The sequence below is a fragment of the Panthera uncia genome, chromosome B1, assembly GCF_023721935.1.
Source record: "Panthera uncia isolate 11264 chromosome B1, Puncia_PCG_1.0, whole genome shotgun sequence".
In the NCBI taxonomy this organism is placed as follows: domain Eukaryota; kingdom Metazoa; phylum Chordata; class Mammalia; order Carnivora; family Felidae; genus Panthera; species Panthera uncia.
This window is the reverse complement of record NC_064811.1, coordinates 41,665,358-41,687,766: the sequence shown is the minus strand read 5'-3', so window position 1 is coordinate 41,687,766 and position 22,409 is coordinate 41,665,358. Positions and strand designations below refer to the sequence as shown.

General features: G+C 45.4%; 1 protein-coding gene across 1 annotated transcript in view; it reads left to right on the top strand.

Annotated features, from left to right (window-relative positions):
* The window catches only part of LNX1 (ligand of numb-protein X 1), a 51,484-nt gene that overhangs the window by 4,342 nt on the left and 24,733 nt on the right, over positions 1–22,409 (top strand). Inside the window, exons 2-3 of the mRNA XM_049630014.1 lie at positions 13,917–14,402; positions 15,506–15,692. Coding sequence (XP_049485971.1) covers positions 14,011–14,402; positions 15,506–15,692 — 579 coding nt within the window. The 5' untranslated portion in view covers positions 13,917–14,010. The remainder of the gene's footprint in view (positions 1–13,916; positions 14,403–15,505; positions 15,693–22,409) is intronic.

Genomic DNA, 22,409 nt, shown 5'->3' with positions numbered 1-22,409 from the left:
CATATATCTCTTGTTATATTATACACAGGCATATATCTCTTGTTATATACAGGCATATATCTCTTGTTATATGATACACAGGCATATCTCTCTTGTTATATTATACACAGGCATATATCTCTTGTTATATTATACACAGGCATACTTAGCTTTATTGCATTTTGCAGATATTGCATTTTTTACAAATTACAGGGTTGTGGCAAGCCTCCCTCCAGCAAGTCTATCGGTGCCGTTTTTCCAACAGCGTTTATTCCCTTCATGTTGCTGTGTCACATTTTGGTAATTCTCACAGTATTTCAGACTTTTCATCACTATCGGATTTGTTATGGTGATCTGTGATCAATGATTACGACTCACTGGAAGCTCAGATGACAGCATTATTTAGCAGTAAAGTTTTTTATTTTGAGAGAGAGAGGGAGAGCACAGGTGCATGCAAGCGTGAGTGGGGGAGGGGCAGAGAGAAAGGGAGAGAGAATACGGAGCAGGCTCCACAATGTCAGTGCAGAGCCCCACGTGGGGCTCGATCCCACAAACCGTGAGATCACGACCTGAACAGAAATCAAGAGTCAGAAGCTTAACTGACTGAGCCACCCAGGAGCCCCTAGCAATAAAGTATTTTTAAATTAAGGTATATACATCATTTTTTTTTTTAGACATAATGCTATTGCACACTTAATAGACTGTGGTGTAGTGCAAACATAACTCCTATATGCACTGGGAAACCAAAAAATTCATTGGACTCGCTTTATTACAATATTTGCTTTATTGCAATACTCGCTTTTTTGTGGTGGTCTGGAACGGAACCCACACTGTCTCTGAGGTGTGCCCGTGTGGAAAACAATTATTATATTGGCTAAAGTTAGACTTCTTGGGTCGTGCTACAGTTTGGACATAATAACGTTGGAAACAGTAGTAAGTTGAGGGCCAAAGGCTCTTTGAGAAAAACAGATTTCCCGAAAGCCCCCTCCCTCCCCGAAGGTTTGGAAAGAAAACCTGTTAACAAAGATTATCTTGTTTATCTTGGAGCTCCAGGGTAGGGTGGCTGCCCGTTGAAATGCCTGGTCTTTTGCAGACCTGTGGCAGTAGGACTCTGTGAGGTAAATAAACAATGGATTCTCCTGGAGCAGTGATTCCTAGCTTCCTGGCCTCCGGTGTCTCCCTACTGGATGTGAATTCCTCACTTAGAGTGCAGAAATAGGGTCTGCTGGGATTCTGACTTCTTGAAAGGCCATGTAAAATGCCTGCCAAGAGAGCACGTACAAGGGAGGCTCTGAAATGTGTCTGCCTCATCACGTCAGTATTCATGGAGCTCATCTATTCACGGATCTCCTGGTGATGACACAGAACTATGCCTGATGTTTACGTGCTGGCATCGTGTAGACTCACTTTTATGTGGGTGGCATATTTATGGTCCTCTGACAGTGCCTCTAAACTATCAAGGGCTTTTCAAAACTATCTGGAAGGAAGACCACATCTCTCTTCCTGGGTTAATGGGATTTAGCTATCTGCTCTCCCCAGGGACTAAGGGTCAACATGAAAACCATGCAAGTTGGTAAGTATAAAAAGTGCACTTAGCTGAAATCAGAAACAGAAAATGTTGGTCGCTTCCTGTGAACCTCTTACATTCACCATTTCCTCTAATCTCATTTTGTTCCGAGTGAACAATGACACCATAGTGACCTATTGCTTAGTTATCTGGAGACACACAGCTCATCAATATAAGAAAGAATTTTCTTAAGAATTAGAGCTGTCCAAAAATCCAGGAGGTTGCCTTTTGGGGTACTGAGATCTCCGTCACTGATGGTGATCGTTTTTTGGTGCATTTGTTTATTTGGCATATTTATATGTGCCTGGTATGTGTTGCTAAAAGAATGAATGAATACCAGAGAGAATTCGTGTTTCTTCAGCAGATCCTATATTCATCTCTAAAGTGAAGGTTATCGTTGATCTCGTAGCATTACTCCAACAATTAAGTGAGAAAATACATGTAAAGCACCCAGCACAGTATCTTGCATCTAGTGAACTACTCATTACGTAGTAATAATGATTATGTTGTATTTTCTACCGTATTCTAAAAAGGAGGGGGAAGAAACGAATCCTGCTTCAGGTAGGGAGTAGACAAGATGGCCTCCAGATTTGAGATTTGTAGTTTTTATGAGAATCCCTTCATTTCTATCCTTTTCATCCCTGATCTTCTTCCTCTGCCTTTCTAAAAGAAAGGTGCTTGCTCGTGGGAGCCATGCTCTTTGACATAGTAGGTTAACCAGTACACTTTTAACCGTGGCAGTAGGTACTGTCCCAGTTAACCAGGGATGTTGTTGTTGTTGTTATTGTTCTGTTTTGTTTTTTACATCATTCATTTGTGCCTTGGAATGTGTGGATTCAAATTCCACCATGATTTTCCAGTGACTCTTATTTGCTTCTTATGTTTGATGCGTTTGTCACAGGCACACAAAAGACTTCACCAACAGCAGAATGGAAACTCTCCAAGAATTTTCTTTAATAGCCTCTTGGCACAGCGCATGGCAACAGCACTGCATGATGGTGAGGTGGAAACATGCCATTGCTATCTGGGAGATGATTTGCATAGCTGGCTTATGACTGCGTTTGTCAGTCACGTGGCCTTTTTTGACTAGAACGCTGCACGTTTTGGCTCCTGCATTAATACATGAGTCACCTCGTGTTTTCAAACTCCTCATTAAGTATTGTTGTTATGTGTGTACTATGTTTTCTACAACACACACAAACTCAGCTATTCCATCTGTAGTCTTGGGGCCCTGGCAAATTTGGTGTAATTGTCATCGCAGAAGACATCAGTATTCCAGCTTAGTAGTGGATTGAAAGAAGTTATTACATTTTTATACTAGGGCAGAACTGCCATCCCTAAGCACAGAGCAGTCTAGGGGCGCCCGGGTGGCTCAGTCAGTTGAGCATCTGACTTCAGCTCAGGTCATGATCTCACGTTTCGTGAGTTCGAGCCCCGCGATGGGCTCAGTGCTGACAGCTCAGAGCCTGGAGCCTGCTTCAGAGTCTGTGTCTCCCTCTCCCTCTGCCCCTCCCCTCCCCTGATCTCACTCTGTCTCTCTCTCTCTCTCAATAATAAATAAACGTTAAGAAAAAAGAAAAAAGAAAAAAGAATGGAGCAGTCTAAATGGCTGCCATCCCAGCCTATTTTCCATTTCCTTAAGCTACGGAGAGAAGTGTTGGTGTGGATCTTTGGGGATATTTCCCTCAGTCCTGGGAGAATGCCCCTAGAAATACATAGCCTTCTGGGTTACTTTCCCAAGGCTGCTGTAACAAATCACCATAAACCCGGTGGCTTAAAACAACAAAATTTATTCTGTTGCATTTCTGGGGGCCAGAAGTTTGAAATGAAGGTATTGGCAGAAACTCACTTCCTCAAAAGGCTTCAGGGAAGAATCCTCCCTTGCTTCTTCCAGCTTCTGGTACCTCCAGGCATTCCAAGGCCTGTGGCTGCATAACCGTGATCTCTGCCTCTGTCTTCCTATCACCGTCTCCTGTGTGTGTGTTCTCTTCATCTGTGTCTTATGAAGACACTTGTCATAGGATTTAAGGTAATTTAGATAATCCAGGATGATCTCATCTCAAGGTTCTTAACTTAATGACATCTTCAAAGACCTTTATTTAATTAAAGTCACATTCAAAGCTTTTGCAGGTTAGGACAGGGCCATATCTTTTGGGGGGGGCCATCATTCTACCTGCTATACCCCCTAACTGGCACTTACATATGCAGGCTCCTCCCACTACTCATGGAGTGATTCCCTGTCTGTGTGGAGGCTGAAATATTGGTCATTAAATAGGTAAGGAGAGTTAGAATTGACACCACTTACCACCATTTATTTCTACGTTCAAGGCACAGTAGTGTTTTATGTTTTAAAGACCTATTGAGTGTTTTTGGTCAATAGCCTGATGTATCTACAAAAGCAAATCAGCAACGGCTGTCCTCCATTGCTTTTAAAGACAAGTAGTATCCTGGTTAAGAAACAACCGCTCCACTGAACCACTAAACCACAACTGGATAAGTGTCCACTTCCCGCTGTCATGTTTTCAAAGGGACTTTAACAAACTAGCGAGTACCCTGGGCGGACCCTTTACCCTGGGTCGACTCCCCAGGAAGACAACGGAAAGAACCAGAGACAAAAAGAAGAGACAGGAGAGAAACCACCCATCCTGTCTTTAATTCGGGGTGGCTGCCATGTTTAAAGGGAGTGACTGTGATCTGTGTCACACGGCAAGGTCAAGGTAACAAAAGGAAAGCATTCGGCTGTTGGGAAGCTGATGAGCTCCCCATCACTGTAGGTGTTTCGGGCAGAAGCTGGTAGGCCAGCTCACAGCCACGTTGTAAAGAGGATTCCTATACTTGGGGAGAAGCTAAGATTCTTACCCAACTCAAAGTCCTGTGATTTCTTCAAAGGTAATTCTAAAATCTCAGAGACAGATCATCATGTGACCAAACACTGGCATGTGTATTTCTCTTCCTCGACTGGGGGATTTGCTCACGTTCTTCCCCTACCTTGATTTCTTCCCACTTGTCCATATACCATGAAGCTTTGATGATGTGCCCTGAGGCCCAACTATTCCATGAACTTTCCTGGCCATTCCGGGTCACATTATACTGTTCTCTTGTCTCTTTGTCTCCAAAACTTGTCCCTGGCTCCTATTTGGGGGGGATCATACCCCTTGCCATACTCAATATGTTCTTTTTTTGCAGTGCTTTCGAATTTTTCTTCTATATGTAAGCTCCATTTTTCTAATTAGACTTACACTCGCTGAGGATAACATTGAATTCCCTATGGTGTAGCAGGATTCTCGCACAGAGAGTCGGGACGCTGAGGCTTTTCTTTCCAGGAAACAACTTTATTCCTGCCGGCACCGCTCCGTTGGGTTCGTGCCCAAAGAACTGAGCCCTGAACGCCACATGGCATAGTTTTTTATATATTTTCTGTTTCTTTGTCTCCCATAATGGTAACATACAAACATGTAGTCTGATTAACTGGTCGCATGACACAGGGTCCTGAGGGATGTTGTCACGTACGTGTATAACCAGGTGGCCTTTAGGTGTTTTTTCCTTTTGCTTTCCTTAGGGAGGGGAACCCTACCACAGTGGGAGCTCCCCCAGAATCTAAGACAAATGCCAGGCATATAATAGGTGATCAACGAACATACATAGAATTGAAAAACAGCAGAAACAATGGTGAGAATTCAAATATCTTCCTTCACCTTGTCTTTCACTCTGTAAAACTTGGTTATCTGTTTCAATTTTTTTTTTTTTAACGTTTATTTATTTTTGACACAGAGAGAGACAGAGCATGAACGGGGGAGGGTCAGAGAGAGGGAGACACAGAATTGAAACAGGCTCCAGGCTCTGAGCTGTCAGCACAGAGCCCGATGCGGGGCTCGAACTCACAGACCGCGAGATCGTGACCTGAGCTGAAGTCAGACGCCCAACCGACTGAGCCACCCAGGCGCCCCATGGTTATCTGTTTTAAAAAAAATCCCGAATATGTTTTTCAGCCTTGGGTGGAAGAATGTCAGCTTGCTTCCCCACATTTCTCCTCTGAAATTATCTCTTCCCAGGATCCTATGGCGCTTCTTTGCATGAACAGAACCCTTGGTTAACACAAAATACTCTGCCTTCATTTTTGTTGTTGGCAGGGGGTCAGCTCCATCTCACCATGTTGATAGACCAGGAAACGAAAGGACATCTTTTCTGGGACAGAGTTCTTACAAAGAAACCCAAGTATGAAAGGGGTGCCATGACACCCAGGGGAAAAGCAGTAAATCTTTAGTCAAGGGAGACAAAGCTCTTCTCCAACCAGCTTGTAAAAATCTTCCCTGGGCTTCTAGAACTTGATTGGCTAGCCACTTGGGACGCTTTTCACTTAACTGCTTTTCTTGTTCTTCCCACTTCCTGACTATCTACATTCTCAGTCATTGACTCCAGACATGGTCTCCTTTTAGTTCAATTCTCCTTTAATTTCCTGAAGATATTTCGACCTCTTTAAAGACCACTTTATATATTTGTCCTTTCTAGTGGTGGCAACACTATGCAGGCAAGTATCTTTCAGTGATCCAATTAATGAATTGCTTACTCCCTCTTGGGGATCGTTGATTTAGATATTAAGTAGATTCAGAATGAACCCTGACCTTTGCAACAGTCCATAAGCACCTGCCTTCTTTGTGTTCTCTCTCCTTTTCCTCTGCAAGGTATATGACTCCCCTGCCTCCTCAGCCCCCACTTCAAACCCTCGTAAGTTAAAAGACAGTTTTTATTTCATGTGTGACCGTTTTAATTCAGGTCACTAAAGCACTTAATTCCTCCCTATTACTGATGTGTCTGTAAGCTAAGGAATAGCCCACGGAGCATTCATCCATCCTCTTAGTTCACAGTTGGTATTTATAAAAGAATTGATGGCACGTTATTGATATCTCCAAGTTGCACACAGTTTATCTGTAAAGTGTAATTATAAATGTACTTTGTTTAATAGACGAAGAGCTTGCCCTAACTTTGACAATTGCTTTCCCTCCAGTAATCTAATTTAGGAGTTCCAGCCAGTGCCAGGGCAGTTGTTAGACAAATACACCCACAGATAATTGTTTAGAAAGAGAATGAGGCCATCGACGTGAAGAATTTACCAGCACTATTCCATTTGATTCCCACATGAGTGTATTTCTGGTCTCCACAGTCCAGGATGAGGTTCCTGAATGACTGTGATCTCTGTGCTGAGGTGTGGCCTCAGTGACCAGCATGAACCAAGTTCTGAACCAGCCTGCATAGCTTCATCCAAATTGCAAAGCATCATCAACGATGAAACACCTTCAGCTCAGTTTCTAGAACCTAAAAGTTACTTCAGAAATCATCTGGTATAGGGGTTCTCAGTCTTTATGTGTTTTTTTTTTTTTAATTTTTATTTATTTTGAGAGAGAGAGAGAGCGCGAGAGCGTGCGTGAGCGGGGGAGGGGCACAGAAAGAGGGAGACACAGAATCTGAAGCAGTCTCCAGGCTCTGAGCTGTCGGCACAGAGCCCAACGCGGGGCTCGAACTCGGGAACAGTGAGATCATGACCTAGGCCAAAGTCAGATGCTTAACCAACCAAGCCCCCCAGGCGCCCCCTCAGTCTTTATGTGTTTGTGTAAAACATTAGGGTTGGGGAAAGGGATTAGGAGATTTTGAAAAAAAAACATGAAATAAGCCAGCAAAAATTAGGAAGCAAACACAGCGAGGGTAGGGCAGAGCCCCACGCTGTTTACATAGTGGTGGTGGCCTTGCTGGAGAGAATGTTTGTGTCACTTGACTGATAGGCGCTCGAAACAGTGCTCTTTCGGGATCCAGTCATCCAGTGATCATTTTGGGGCCTGGCTTCAGATTACACTTTTTTCTTCTTGTTTGAAATCTTCCTCCTTTGTATGAGCCCTCAGTGACTGCTCAGCTAATGGTGCCAGGTGACTAGGACACCACCTCAGACACTTTTCCTTTTCTGGTACTTGTGCACCAGAAGTTCTTTTTGCTTTTCTTTTCTTTTTTCTTTTCTTTTCTTTTCTTTTCTTTTCTTTTCTTTTCTTTTCTTTTCTCTTCTCTTCTCTTCTCTTCTCTTCTCTTTCCTTTCTTCTTTCTTCCTTCCTTCCTTTCTTCTTTCTTCCTTCCTTCCTTCCTTCCTTCCTTCCTTCCTTCCTTCCTTCCTTCCCTTTCTGAGGATCATCCAGAGCTTTAGGACTTTCAGTTCATCTCATGGCCCTTCCATTGGCTGCCCGTGGCCTGTCGCTTTTTTAACTTTTTCATTTATTACTGAATATCAGTGACAGTTAATCGATGTTATGTTCTGGATGGGAAAAAAAAAATTGTCTCCGATTTGCCATTTGTTTAAATGGTTTCCATGTCTCTTTTCTCGTGTTCATTTTGTCAGTACATTCTAGATCACCATTTATCAAAATATAGGAATGCTTATAAACAAATGGGAGACTCCCAAACCTCAAATACCACTCATTCTTGGGATTGGGTTATACACTGAGGATTCCAATACCAAACTGTTTAGCCACGGAGGAATTTCTGTTTATATAAATCCACCTAATACCACTAAATATCTTTGCATTTTCTAAACTGTGTCCCTAGCTGCTACTTTTATACTTTATTACTCTGGATTTTTTTTTTTTTTTCCTTCTCGGTGCTCAAGAATTGCTAATAGCTTTCTCCAGGCCTCAGGGCGGTATCTCAGTCTTGCAGCAGGGCAGATCAGCAATGACAGCAATGGCCTTCTACTGCCACCAAGAAAGCAGACACAGTCCTAGGCTCTGAATGCCGTTACTCCATTCCACTATATCCTAGAGTTTTGGGGCTCATTCTACCCATACCTCGTAGGAGGGACACTGAATAATCTGGAAAGTTGCAGAGGATGGTCAGCTTCGCAGAGTATATGGAAACTTGAAGGAATGCCACATAGCCCAAGGCCGCTGGCCCCGGGGGAGGAAAAAGGTGTCCAACAATTAAAGGACTTAAGGAATTTAATATATTCTAAGTAGCTCCTGGGATACATCTGGCCCCCATGGAGGGGTTGGTGAGTTCTAGAGAGGGATTTTTTTTTCGTTTTAGAGAGGCAAATTTTTGCTCTGTATATGGACTGTCCCCCCTAGTAGTTAGAGCTCTCCAAAGCAGGATGATCTATTTTATAAGGTAATAAAGGCCTGTTTCATTTAGGGACCTTCTCTCAAGGCTCCCTTTCAACACCAAGAATCTATGGCTCAATGTTTCGTCTTTCTCAAGGTTAAAGTCCCGATGTGGGGCACGCTGCCATGGACTATAAGATGAATTCTTTTTGATAATATGAAGTCCCATTACTATTGTTGTGAAAGTGTGACTCATGCAGCCATCCAGGGGAAGCTCTGGAGTCAAGTCTTGTCCTTGGAGTAAGAAGAAACTGTGACATTGTCAGCGCAGCCTGCCAAGGGATATGGTTATCCATTACCTTTCCAGTGCATTATATGGTTTATCAAGGTCACCTTGGGTAACCATCTTTTATAAAGCCAGTGTACATTTAAAGGAGAATTAGCAGAATAGTAGCACACCAGGGACTCCATTGTTCTGGTAGGTTATTTCATGCAGACAATTTTCCATTTCCAAACAGGTTGTACCCCAAGGGCTGTTCTTAAGACTGTCAGATTTTTAGTGCAGGTGACCGTATACATATGACCTCTAACGACCTTCTTTGCTTGCAGACAGTGCCGACTCACTTTGCTCTGGAATGCATCTCTGTTGTCAGCCACCGAAGTTTTAGAATTTGAAAGTTAGGTCGAAGAACTTCTGTACAAGTGTCGGGCATGACCACAAAGTGGCGGAAGAAAGGAAGCAGGGATTGAGGAGAGAGATGGAGATTTTGAGTTTTCCTGGCACTTTTCACCACTGCGTTGGTAGGCCACCTGTATGTCTAAAAGTCATCTTGGGCCTCTATTGCACCCCAAATCACAGGAAAGACAGAAAAGATGGTTCCTAAGCCACCATAGGGGTCTACTGAGGAAGTGTAAGATTTTCATCCCCACTCCTACCCAGCCCCCCATATACACCCAAGGAGGAAATCTACTTCCCTTCTCTTTCTCCAAACTGCAAAAACGCCAGGGCCAGAAGTGCCGAGGGCTGGTACACTCGATAACAGATGGACTCAGCTAACAAGCCCTCTCGCTGACATTTGGAAGGAAAAATCATTTACCTTTCAAGCCTTAATGATCTTTGATCATTTCTTCTCAGTTCATGTCTTAAAAACATGATACATCATACAGGTTTATAAGATGTAAACTGGAAACAAGAAACCTTGCATAAATAATGTTCATGGTATTTTTTTATTTTTAAAAATTTGTTTAAGTCTATTTTGAGAGAGACGGGGGCAGCACAAGTGGGGGAGGGGCAGAGACAGAGGGTGAGAGAGAGGATCCCAAGCAGGCTCCACACTGTCAGCTCAGAGCCCAAGGCAGGGCTTGAACCCATGAAGCCATGAGATTATGACCTGAGCCAAAACCAAGAGTCAGACACTCAACCAACTGAGCCACCCAGGTGCCCATTAATCATAATTTTTCTTTTTTTTTTTTTAAGTGTATTTATTTTTGAGAGAGAAAGAGAAAGAGGGGACAGGGGAGGGGAAGAGAGAGGGAGAGAGGACAGAAAAATCCCCGGCAGGCTCTGCACCATCGGCTCAGAGCCCAAGGTGAGGCTCAAACCCACGAACTGTGAGATCATGACCTGAGCCGAAACCACGAACGGGACACTTGACCAACTGAACCATCCAAGCACCCCATTAGTCATATTTTTAAAAGCCTACCTAGTTCTTTCTTTAGAGCCCAGACTGCTTTTTTGCTTTTTTTGGCCAATTATCTCATAATCTGTGTCTATTCATATAGGCTTTATTTAGTCTAAAGCAAAGTTGGAAAATACCAACAGCAGTGTTTACGCTAATATTATGTTAAGGATCTGGTGTACTCGTATGGGCAAGTGCCAGGGAATTCAAATTTCTCTCAGAAAAACAGGAAAGGAAAGAAAAAAGAATTGGGGCTGGAGCTAGAACCTTGCCGGTTTTGTTTACCTGTTCCATTCATTTAGTGTCCACCATTTTGGCACTCAGTAAAGTCAAAGAATATTTTTAATCAGAGCCTTGGAAAAACCTATTCGCAATGGTCCTAAAGAGATTTTTAAACCCAATTTCCTGGGGCTCTTCTATTTGCTTAGTTGCATTCCAACGAAGTCATGATGATGGGGGGGGGGGGGGAGATGCGTGGCCACAATGTAGCAAAATAGGAACCCAAACTAGAGTCAGCACCATTTCTTGGTTTGTTTCTTTTTTGGTGTAACTGGCAAGTTACTTACATGTCACACACTTCAGCTTCCTCATCTGTTAAATGAAAACAAACAAAGGGCACCTGGGTGGCTCAGTCAGTCCAGCATCAGACTACGGCTCTGGTCATGCTCTTGCAGTCTGTGAGTTCAAGCTCTGCGACGGGCTCTGTGCTGACAGCTTGGAGCCTGGAGCCTGCTTCAGATTCTGTGTCTCCCTCTCTCTCTGCCCCTCCCCTGCTCATGCTCTGTGTCTCTCTCTCTGTCAAAAATAAATAAACACTAAAACAGAATTTTTTTTTAAATGAAAACGAACAAAACCGAACAACCCTGGGGATTTGTGTGGATTAAATAACATACTGTATATAAGGCCCCCAAGTACAGTGCCGGGCACATGGTAAATGCTCAAAACTTGTCAGAAAGCAAAGAAAAAAAGATTCTCCCAAAAGCCAACTGCCCAAAACAAAGCAAAACCCTCTGCTTTATTAACACAGAATCCTCTGTGCTGAAACTCTGTTTCTGAAAGAGATTTTATAGTATCGATCTGGTGGCTTGCTTTTTTTTTTTTTTTTTTTTTTTTAAGCTAGGGCTCTTCTACCAATAAGGAAATTGATGTGTCAGAGACATAAAAATGGAGCTGGGACTGGGTGGGGTGGAGAAGTGGGCAAATCTCTACCCCACCTGCCTTCCTTCCGTCCCTCCCCTGGAAGGCTCTCAGGCACCTGCCACTTTCTAGAACACAGTCTGAAAACCAAACATCTGGTCCAGTCCCACCATTTCACCCATAAAGGCATGGCCCAGAAATGGGAAGCTGTTTTTTCAGTGGTAAGACCAGAGCGACAGCTGCATTCCTATCACTTTTCAGTATAGCACAGGGAGGAGGAATGGAGAGGACCCAAACACGTGGGAAGATTTGACAAAACTCTTGTCAAAGTTCAAAATATGTGAACTTTTTTTTTTTTCCTCTAGTGGATGATAATCTTTCGGGTGGCCCGTTTCCGTTTTCATGTTTATTTTTGGACTGTTTTTCATGCCACTTAAAGCATTTCCTGTGTGGTTCCAGTACCTTCTATCAGCCTGAGGACAAATAGCAGCTGTGTATGTTTCCATGAAATTTGACTAGAAACCACTTCACCCCCTTCTGCAATCTCTACCTTAGTCTTCTGTGTTCTCTTTTGATGCTAAATCAAATGCTATGATCTAAGTGTTTTCACATTCAGGGCATTTTATTTCAACCTTCTGACCAGAGTGTTCTTTCAGGCACATTAGCACAGGACAGAAATGTAAACACGAAGCTGACCCACTGAAAGCTTGAAGTCCATGTATTTTCTTTTGGAGATAAGGCTGTACTCCTACAAACAACCTTGGACTTAATTTGGAAAAGAAAAAAGATATAACACAGTTTATGACTCTGGTGTGCCATATTTCCAAATGCAGCTAGTTTCCTCTTAGGTTACTCATGTGTCTTTATGCTCTTGTGGAACGCTTGCCGTCTTTTCATTTACTTCCCAAAATGAAGAACGTTGAAGGGGGGTGGGGGAGGGTGCAGGATTTTTAATTTTATTTTTAAGTAGGCTTCACGGCCAGCGCAGAGCCCAACGCGGGGCCTGAACTCAGGACCCTGAGATCAAGACTCAGACGCTTCATTCACTGAACCACCAGGGGACCCCATGGGGTTCTTAATTCTCATGAGAGATGACCCAGGGTTACCTCGCGCACACTTCCGGTTACTTGTGCCGTCTGTGTCCCCTGGACTGGTGACCCCACGAGAGCAGCAGTGTGTTTTTAAAGCTCTCTTGAAGGTCTCCTCCACACCCAGCTTACTACCTAGCTCAGAGCTGGCGCTCAAAAAACATTTATGGAATGATTCCAAGAGACATCCTAGATGTTAATCGGGAACGTTAAAAACTCCATCATTTAGACACCTATACGAGAGGAAAATCCATAGTGTGATAGTATTCTGCTTTGAAATATATATATGATTAAATAAAAGAGTACTGTTAAAATGAAACAAAAAGACCCCTTGTAGGAACTATAGCTTTCAATTTCTAGGTCAAGGGAGCTAGACTGGAATGAATGCAGTAACAAATGCATGTAAAAATAGTAACTAATATTGGGGCACCTGGGTGGCTCAGTCAGTTAAGTGTCAGACCGCGGCTCGGGTCGTGATTCAAGCCCCGTGGGTTCAAGCCCGGCGTAGGGCTCTGTGCTGACAGCTCAGAGCCTGGAGCCTGCTTTGGATTCTGTGTCTCCCTCTCTCTCTCTGCCTCTCCCCCAATTGTCTCTCAAAAATGAATAAAAGTTAACAAATTTAAAAAAAATAGTAGCTAATATTGACTGAGCATGTACTATATTCCAGATACGATGCTGAGAGCTCTCTGTCGCATATCTTGTGCAATCCTCATAATAGTTGTATGAGGCTGGCTATTGTTATCGTCATTTTCCAGCTATGGATTAAATGGCTGGCCCACAGCGGTGGTGGGATTTGAACCCAGGCGGTACAGCTGGAGAGCCCACATAACTGCCAAATGCCCGATTGAATGAATGAAATGCATATGGAGGGAAACATGCTCTCACCACAGTAAAAATGCTACAGACTCCCCAGTTCTCGTTTCTTCTGACGAGAGTTGAAGGCTCTGATGTCCTACCTTCTCTGAGTTTTAGAGAAAGTTGGGAGGAAAGATAAGAAAAAGCCATTAGAGTGTTCACTGTTTTTCTTCTTGTCCCGATCTGACAGAGCAACTTCTAAATCTCTAATTTATAGTCTATATAATTTATGGTCTAATTTAATTTTACTAACAATTTATATCTCTGGGGATTTCCCGGATAGTCCCCGATGGTTTTTACCACCCAGCGCGAGGATGTTAAAGGCCAACGTTATTCCCACCAGGATGGATGGTAAACTGAGGCATAAGGAGGCCAAGTCACTTGCCCAGGGTCATGTCAGTCACCAGAGGGGGCAGTGAGCCCTGGCCTTCTGAATCCCAGCTCAGTCCCCCGCCCGCGGGCGGCAGGGTGTCAAGTCCATTGCTTAGTCTCCAGTCTCATGGAAACAAAGATCAGCTGTCTTGTTCTCTTTTAGGTCTGTGGATGGCTCCTGGAAGATCGTGATTTTCTCCGGAGGAAATACTGTTGCCCTGGGCTGGTTTCCTGCCATACTGTCTCCCGAGTTGACCATGAGCCAGCCAGACCCTGCCTGTCCCCCTGACCCCAGCTCTGCACCCCTGTGTGTGGTGTGTGGCCAAGCCCACTCCCCTGAGGAAAACCACTTCTACACCTACGCGGAAGATGTGGACGATGACCTCGTGTGCCACATCTGCCTGCAGGCTTTGCTGGACCCTCTGGACACTCCCTGTGGACACACCTATTGCACGCTCTGCCTCACCAGCTTCCTGGTGGAGAAGGACTTCTGCCCCGTGGATCGTAAGCCTGTGGTGCTGCAGCATTGCAAGAAGTCCAGCATCCTGGTCAACAAGCTTCTCAACAAGCTGCTGGTGACCTGCCCGTTCCCGGAGTACTGCACCGAGGTCCTGCAGCGCTGTGATCTCGAGCAGCACTTTCAGACAAGGTAGGGCCTCCCTGGTTGGCTGGCTCCGAGCCGCCCTCCCTCCCTCCCGGGGGCAGCTGGCCTCACCTGCCTCCCAAGAGCAGGGCCGTCCTCGGGGCCGGGTGCTCCGCAAGATGCCGTTTCTCTGTCTTCTTTTTTTGCAGCCAGGGCAAGCATCCGCTCAAAGGAAACCTTTTAGGTGTTTATAACCGTGGTTCAGTGTGAGAGAACAGCCCGTGATAGAGGTGGGGTGTGCAGGTGTGTGTGTGTGTGGTGGGGGCGGGGGGGGGGGGGGGGGGGACTGTTTTCTCATGGTAACATATGCATGACATTCGCCATTTTAACCAGTTTTAAGAGTACGGTTCAGTGGTATTTAAGTGCATTCACACAGTTGTGCAGCCATCACCACAATCCATTACCAGAACTTTGCTCACCTTCCAGAATCAAAACCGTACCTATTAACCCCAGATTCGCCATTCCCTCCTGTCCGGCCCCTGATGACCACCATGCTGCTTTCTGTCTCGATGAATCTGACTGCTCTGGGAGCCTAAGAGAAGAGGAATCGTACGATATTTGTCCTTTTGTGGACTGGCTTGTTTCATATGGGCATGTTCTGAAATGTCAGAGATCCTGGAAAGGTCTGATGAGCAGCTTTCTCTGAGGCTCGTGGCCCCCAGAAGATTTCCTGATGGGCATTGCTTACCTTTTCACATCAGAAAAAAAATGTCTCCCAGTTTGGTCCATGATTCTTAAGATTTCTTCTGTATGGGAATTGACAAAGCCCACTGTTCTTTAAGGAGATGTGAGGTATTGCCAAGTGACTTTTAAAAGGAGAAACATACAGGGGCGCCTAGGTGGCTCAGTCGGTTAAGCGTCCGACTTGGGCTCGGGTCATGATCTCGTGGTCTGTGAGTTCAAGCCCCGCATCAGGCTCTGTGCTGCCAGCTCAGAGCCTGGAGCCTGCTTTGCATTCTGTGTTTCCCTCTCTCTCTGCCCCTCCCCTGCTCTCTCTCTCTCTCTCTCTCTCTCTCTCTCAAAAATGAATAAACATTGAAAAAAATAAGAATATTAAGGAGAAATGTAGGAAACTTCTGTCTTTCGGAGAATTTCTGCTAAATTTTCAGCCAGGGTACACACCGGTGGCAGACCGATGGTGTGACCGCCCCTGCTGGTGGCGAGCAGCAGGTCCACTCCACTTATCTGCCTCTCATTTTGTCCACTTACATAGTCACATTTCTGGGCATTCCTGTGCGGATGGCCTCAGGGCAGCCCCGGGTCTTGCTCCGCAATGAGGTGCTCAGAACATTTCAGGTGGTTACGGGAGGATGAACAGTAATACCACAATTATTTTGTACGAGGAAATTTGGAAGCTGGTGTTTATCTTGGTTCCTTGGTCATGATGAGGGCAAGAGGTAGGTGCCGGTGTTTTTTTCTAAAGGTCACATACTTGAGGTTGTGAATCTGAGTGTTTTTCAGGACAGGCAGATTCTCTAACATAGAAGTTTGCATCGAGGGGGGCGCCTGGGTGGCTCAGTCGGTTAAGCGTTCGACTTCAGCTCAGATCATGATCTCGCGGTTTGTGAGTTCGAGCCCCGTGTCAGGCTCTGTGCTGACAGCTCCTGGAGCCCGCTTCGGATTCTGTGTCTCCCTCTCTCTCTGCCCCTCCCTGCTCCCACTCTCTCTCTCTCTCTCTCTCTCTCTCAAAAATAAATAAACATTAAAAAAAAAAAGTTTGCATCCAGGGCAATGGCCTGGGTGTGATGCTTAGCATTTGGTTTCCATGCTAATTATGTCAGCAAACTCACTTTTCTTCCCAACACGTTGAGTGAAAGACATCTAACTCGGGTTTGCGGCTTGCCTCTGACCCTCTGTTGTTGCCATCTATTGTTGTTGCCTCTGTGGTTGGCATCTGAACTAGGGTGCCCTTCTCATTGCCCAGAAGGAGGTGTGGCCAGAGGAGAAGAGGGTGAGGGGGTCTATTTGTGGCCTTTGCTGGAAGTTTGACCTGGAGAGGAGAGGCCCTGTCTGGAGGGAAGGGGTCTGGGGTAGGTCAAAGTGAGGCAGATGCTGACAGATGCTGGCACAGAGCCAGGGGCCAAGGCTGGGGCCATACTGGCTGAGGGAGGTGAGAAGCGGTGGAGAAAAGGGAGAGCTCCCTCTACACATCACATTCCCATGCTCCCGACATTTGCACCCCCTACGTTTGTGTTTGAGAGCTGTATGAGTTTCCTATCGCTGCTGTAACAAGTGATCACCAACCCAGGGGCTTCAAGCCACGCGAATGTCTTATCTTAAAGTTCTGAGAGCCAGAAGTCCAGTGAGAGGTGCATTGGACTGACATCAGGTCAGAGAGGGCCAATTCTCTCTGGTTCTAGGAGAGAATCCCCTCCCTTTTGCCTAGCTTCTGGAGGCTGCCTGCCTTCCCTGACCTGTGGCCTCATTCCCTACCTTCAAAGCCAGCAGTGTAGAATCTTCCAGTCTCTCGCCTGCCTGTCTCTGCCTTTCGTCTCTTTCTCTCTCTCTCCGTGTCTCTTTCTTTCTGTCGATCTCTTTGTCTCTCTCTCTCTCTGTCTCTCCCTTTCTCTCTCACCCCTCTCCCTCTTTCTCCCTTTCTCCCTTTCTCTCTTTCTTTCTTTTTCTTTCTTTCTTTTCTTTCTTTCTTTCTTTCTTTCTTTCTTTCTTTCTTTCTTTTCTTTCTTTCTTTTTCTTTCTTTCTTTCTTTTCTTTCTTTCTCTTTCTTTCTTTCTTTCTTTCTCCCTTTCCCTCTCTCTCCCTCTTTCTTGCTTGCTTGCTTGCTTGCTTTCTGCCTCTCTCTCTCTCCCCCTGTCTCCTCTTTCTGTCTGTCTGTCTGCCTCTCGCTCCTCTGCTTCCATTATCACATCTCCCTCTGTGGCTTTGGCCTTCCTGCCTCCCTCTTCCAAGGACACTTGGCGACTACATTGGGCCCAGTTGGATAATCTACAATCATTTCTTCACCTGAAGATCCTTAAGTTAGTCAAATCTACAAAGTCCCTTTTGCCATGTTAAGGGAACATGTCCCCGGGTTCTGAGGATTGGGAGACGGCCGTCTGTGGGGAGAGGCCTTGTTCTGCTCCCCACGGGGGCGTCACAGGGGAGGGGTAAGAGAGTGGAGAGAGAAGGAAGGAAATGGAGGTGGTCTCTTGAAGGAACATGAACACACGGCAGCTCTTCCTCACCTCCTCATCAAGAACTGGTTTCGGGCCAAGAGTACCCCCAAAACTCGGGGTGAGATGGTGTATGGATGGGAGGGTGAGTTCACAACAGAAGTGGGGCAGCAGAAGGGCTGGGAAGGGGCAGGTGGGTCCTACGGGGCCTCCGGGAGCCCCTCAGCTTCCCAGACTGGGAATGGCCTTCACCTGCCCACACAGGCCGTGTGGCCCCCACACCACAAGAAGCCCAGGAAAAGGTCTGGACGAACCCTCGGCCGATAATGCTATGCACAGTTGGAAAACAACAGGAGGAAAGAATGCAAAACTAATTGAGATCACCTCTTCACACGGAGGCCTCAGAGTTTTTCACAGGCAGCCATCTGCAGCTCCCTGGGGAGAGGAAAACTCCCATGTGAGGGAGGTGAGGGCCTCAACACCCGTTCTTGATCTTCCCCCACACGTCGGCTCTCTAAGTAGGTTGAAACCAATGTTTCCAAAAATACGTTGTATATATTAGTCATCAAATGCTTAATATACACTTCCGCCCCTCCCGCCCTCTGGCCGTCTGATTGGCAAGGATTCGAAACTTGGAGCTAATCCAGGACTTGACTCTGGAGCCCTGTTAGGCGTTGGGCCAGCAACTGGGCTAGTGGACTATCTCTTCCTCTCCTCAGAAGGGATATTAAGATTAAGTCATTACTACTCTGGAGTCCTCCCCCTTTTTTAAAATTTTTTTAATGTTTATTTATTTTTGAGAGAGACAGAGTGCGAGCCAGGGAGGGGCAGAGAGAGAGGGAGACCAGGATCGGAAGCAGAGTCCAGGCTCTGAGCTGGCAGCACAGAGCCCCACGCGGGGCTCGAACTCACGAACCGTGAGATCATGACCTGCGCCGCAATGGGACGCTTAACCCGCTGAGCCACCCAGGCGCCCCTGGAGTCCCTTTAATTGGGAAAAACCAAGAGGTGACCAGGAAGCAAATGTTTTCCTTATATATCCATAGGAGACCTCCAGGTTGGTGGCTGTAGCTGCTTCACACATTGGTCCTAGAAGATAGCTTTGCTTATCAATTTTGCATCTCAATTTCAAGATTTCACATGCAATGAGTTTAAAAAAAATATTATTTGGCCTGTGGCGTTGTAATGAATATGAACGAGGCAGGCTCAGATCCTACCTCGTACGGAGAACTTAACTATAAATCTGGCTAAGGATTGCCGTATGACAGATGTGGACCCACACATTCCCTACCAGCGGGTCCCAGTATGCTAACAGTCCCAGGCTTCATGGGCGAATCCAGACTTAGGTTTCTCTACCTACAAAATGGGCATTTATTTCAATTAGCTCCTTGAACACAAAGCTCTTCAGAAATGAGTCACATTTAGAATGTCACCCATTGTCCCTCCAGAAAAGAAGATATGGTAGAGAAATACTTCCAAATACTTCCCCTCCCCCCACCCCCCCACCCGAGCTGAGGTCTCTGTTCATGACCTGTCCAGAGGACCACTAATAATAGCAGGTGACCTGAGTCAGGAATGCAGGCAGGCAGCATCATGTCTTTAAACAAACGCTGCCTGTTTTCTCCAAAATTCGTGTCCTTTGTAAACATTATTATCCAGCCGCTTCAGACCCCGAGTTGAATGTAAATCCTTAAGTAAAACATTTCGGATTGACTGTGGTTGTACACGGTTGCCTGCACCAGTAACTCCTTGGACAGCTGTTCCTGACTTCAGACGAGAGGGTTCTTCCATGAGAGTAAGCCCGAACCTGTGAGCTAATGTCTGGAATCTTCGGGCTAATTCCGTTGACCTCTGTCCTCTTAGACGCTTGCAGACTCCCCTCGCATGGGTCTGCTGCAAAGAATTCACCCGCGGGTGATATAGGCTTATGTTGAGTCAAGAGACAGCCTTCCTAACCAAGGACATTGACAGTGGATGTGGTAGAGGTGATGCAGGGGCCAGTCCACTGCATCTCTCTTGAGCTGGATCAGTGACGGGGTGTGTGGGAATATAGCTGTTACTTCCTTGATGCTCGGTGGGTGTCGTCTTAGGCTCCAGACCACATCTCCCTTGTGTAATATCGTCATCTGCATGCATCATATTTATCAACGATCCACTGTAGGACAGGCCCGGAATGAGAGAAAAATCTATACACACCGTGATTTCTGCCTTAGGAAATGACCCTTTAAGAGTAGAGAAGTCGAAACCACACACACACACACACACACACACACACACACACACACACACACACATTGAATTGTTTCACGGGATAAGTGCCTCTGGCCTTTAGCTTCCTTCTTATGGAAGATAATAACAATGGGAGATAAGAAAGCTGACCCTACTGGCAGGAACAAAGAGATCATTGTTGGATGTTTTGAAAACAGCCCTGCATGAAAATGCATATTTGGCCCAAGACTCACCTGACTGAAGGCTCCCTGGGTTTGTTGTTGTTGCTTTTGTTGTCGTTTTTAATTAAATTTGCACCCAGAGTCCTGGAGTTTCTTCTCCAAAGACCAACCCTGCAGGTTCTCTTGACCTTTCCTCCTCTCAGGTGGCTCTTTTCTGTAGTTCGCCCGTGGAGCGTGCGCACAGTGACTGTCTGTAGTGTCCAGAAGATGGTGCTGCTGGAGGGAAGGTCTAGGGGAGTCTTACCCTACGGAAAGATGGGGAGGTTACGAGTCTCCTTGGTCATGTCAGCCAGGCTTGACCTATTCACCATAACTGTTTTGACATTCATTCTTCAAGTGACATCCTAGTCTTGAACCCAACTGTTGCCTGGCTCCTACCTGGCTGAGAGCTGCTCTCTTCACTCTCCCGGGCATGGAAGAAATGAGGCAATTGTCCTGCATTGCTCCCTGAGGGACCCATTGCTTTTCCATTATGCTCCAAGCAATCTGCTAAAGAAACAACATTCTCCTGGGCCCTCATGCCCAGAAATCTTCTTTACATATTTCCTTTATTCCTGGACATTTATTATCTCTCTGTACAAACGCTTGACCCCTCCCGTGGCTCTTGGCACGTTTGAAGTCCTGAGATCCTTTTGTTTTGTTTTGCTGCTTTGCCTCTGATCAAGAAAGGTTGGTCTCAAAGTTGACTCTGTAACCATGTTCAATTTTATGTCATTCAGTATTTATTGAGCATCTATTGTGTTCTAGGCACTATGGTGAGGCTATAATAGAGAACAAGACCAGTAGACTTCTGCCTTCAAGCAGTTCCTGGTTTAGTGAAGAGAAAAGAGACAAGAAAACAGGAGCTTATGGGTGATATCTGAGATGACATTTAAGGATAACTTAGCTGGGCAAAGGGGACAAAGATTAGGGTTAGGGCTATTTACTGGCAAGGTAGCTACAGAATATGGCCATTTGAAGGTGAGATTTCATCTGCGGGGGGTTGTATTAGGATTGTAGCTAATGGCAGGTATCAGAAAATTGAAGTTACATTGGTTTCACTTTGTAAAAGTTTTATTTTTCTTATATCACAGAAACTATGGGTGTATGAAGTCCATGATTTGTATGATGTTATCATGATGCCATCAATAATCCAGGCTCTTTCGGCTTTGGGGATTAGCTTTCAGCCTCAACTTGTCACCTCTTGGTTCCCAAACGGCTGCCCAATCGCCAACATCACATCCAAGTTCCAGGCAGAAATAACCAGCTAGGAAGAACCAGGCAGGGAGGGCAAATTGACAATATGCATACTGAGACTTTTCCTTTAAAAAGCTTTCTGGGATGCCTCACCCAGTAATTTCTGCTTATGCCTTATTAGCCAGTATTGCGTTGTATGGCCACCCATCTGTGAGACAGGCTAACGTGCATTACCACCGTGAGCTAAATGTAGGCTCCGTGAAAAGGAAGAAGAGAAGGTGAGATACTGGATAGGCAACCAGCAATTTTTGCAGTAGTGACATAGACAACCTCAAAAAATAATTCCTTTGTTTTTATATTGCATTCCTTTCCATTAATGGATTTTATTCTCTTGAAATGCAAGGAGGTAAAAGGGCAGACATCCTTCTTTTGTCATAGAGACTTGGAGGAACAATCTGACATGTCCAAAGTTATCAGAAATACAATCTAGCACACTATGAAACCCACAGCATTTATTATTTTCCAGGCTGTTCAGGAGCTGTGATCTATACAGCAGATCCCGGGCACTCCAGAAAAGCATGTCCCAGGACTCTGTGAAACTCCATATTCAGGAACAGACTGTAACATTTCATGCCCCTAATAGTGCAGAAGGGAAGAAAGGACGAGAAGAACAAAGCCTCTGGGAGGTGGGCGCTGAGCTGCCGGCAAGGCTCATTCACTGCTCTTAGTGGTTATTAATAACAATTTTTATAACAACAGCTAACGCTCATTGAGCCCTTTGTTCTTTATAGGCATTATCTCATTCCACCTTCATAACAGCACTATGAGTTAAGCACTATTGTTATTGTCTTTCTTTTACAGAGGAAGATACAGCGGTTCAGAGAGGTTGAACAACATGCCCAGTGTCACACAGCCATCATGTGGCAGAGCTAGGGTTCAAAGTCATCTGTTTGACTCCAGGAACTAAATGCCAAACCTAACTTCCGTTTTACTGCTATTTCATGGTACTTCCTTCTCACCAGCCCTGACTCACTCTTGCATACCAGACTGACAGGGAATGGAATTCAAATTAGAGTCTCAACAAAACTATAAAGTAATACAGGTCCTGCTTTACCGGGATTGCTTATCTCTGATCTCAACTGTAGCAGTTAAGCCTGTACATTCGAAGGATCTACCGTATGTAAACTCTTTCAGTCCTGCCTCAGGTAAATGCACCTTCTCTGAGGCCAAACCCCGCTTACTACATAGCTCATTGCACTTGGTCTCATTCCGCAGAC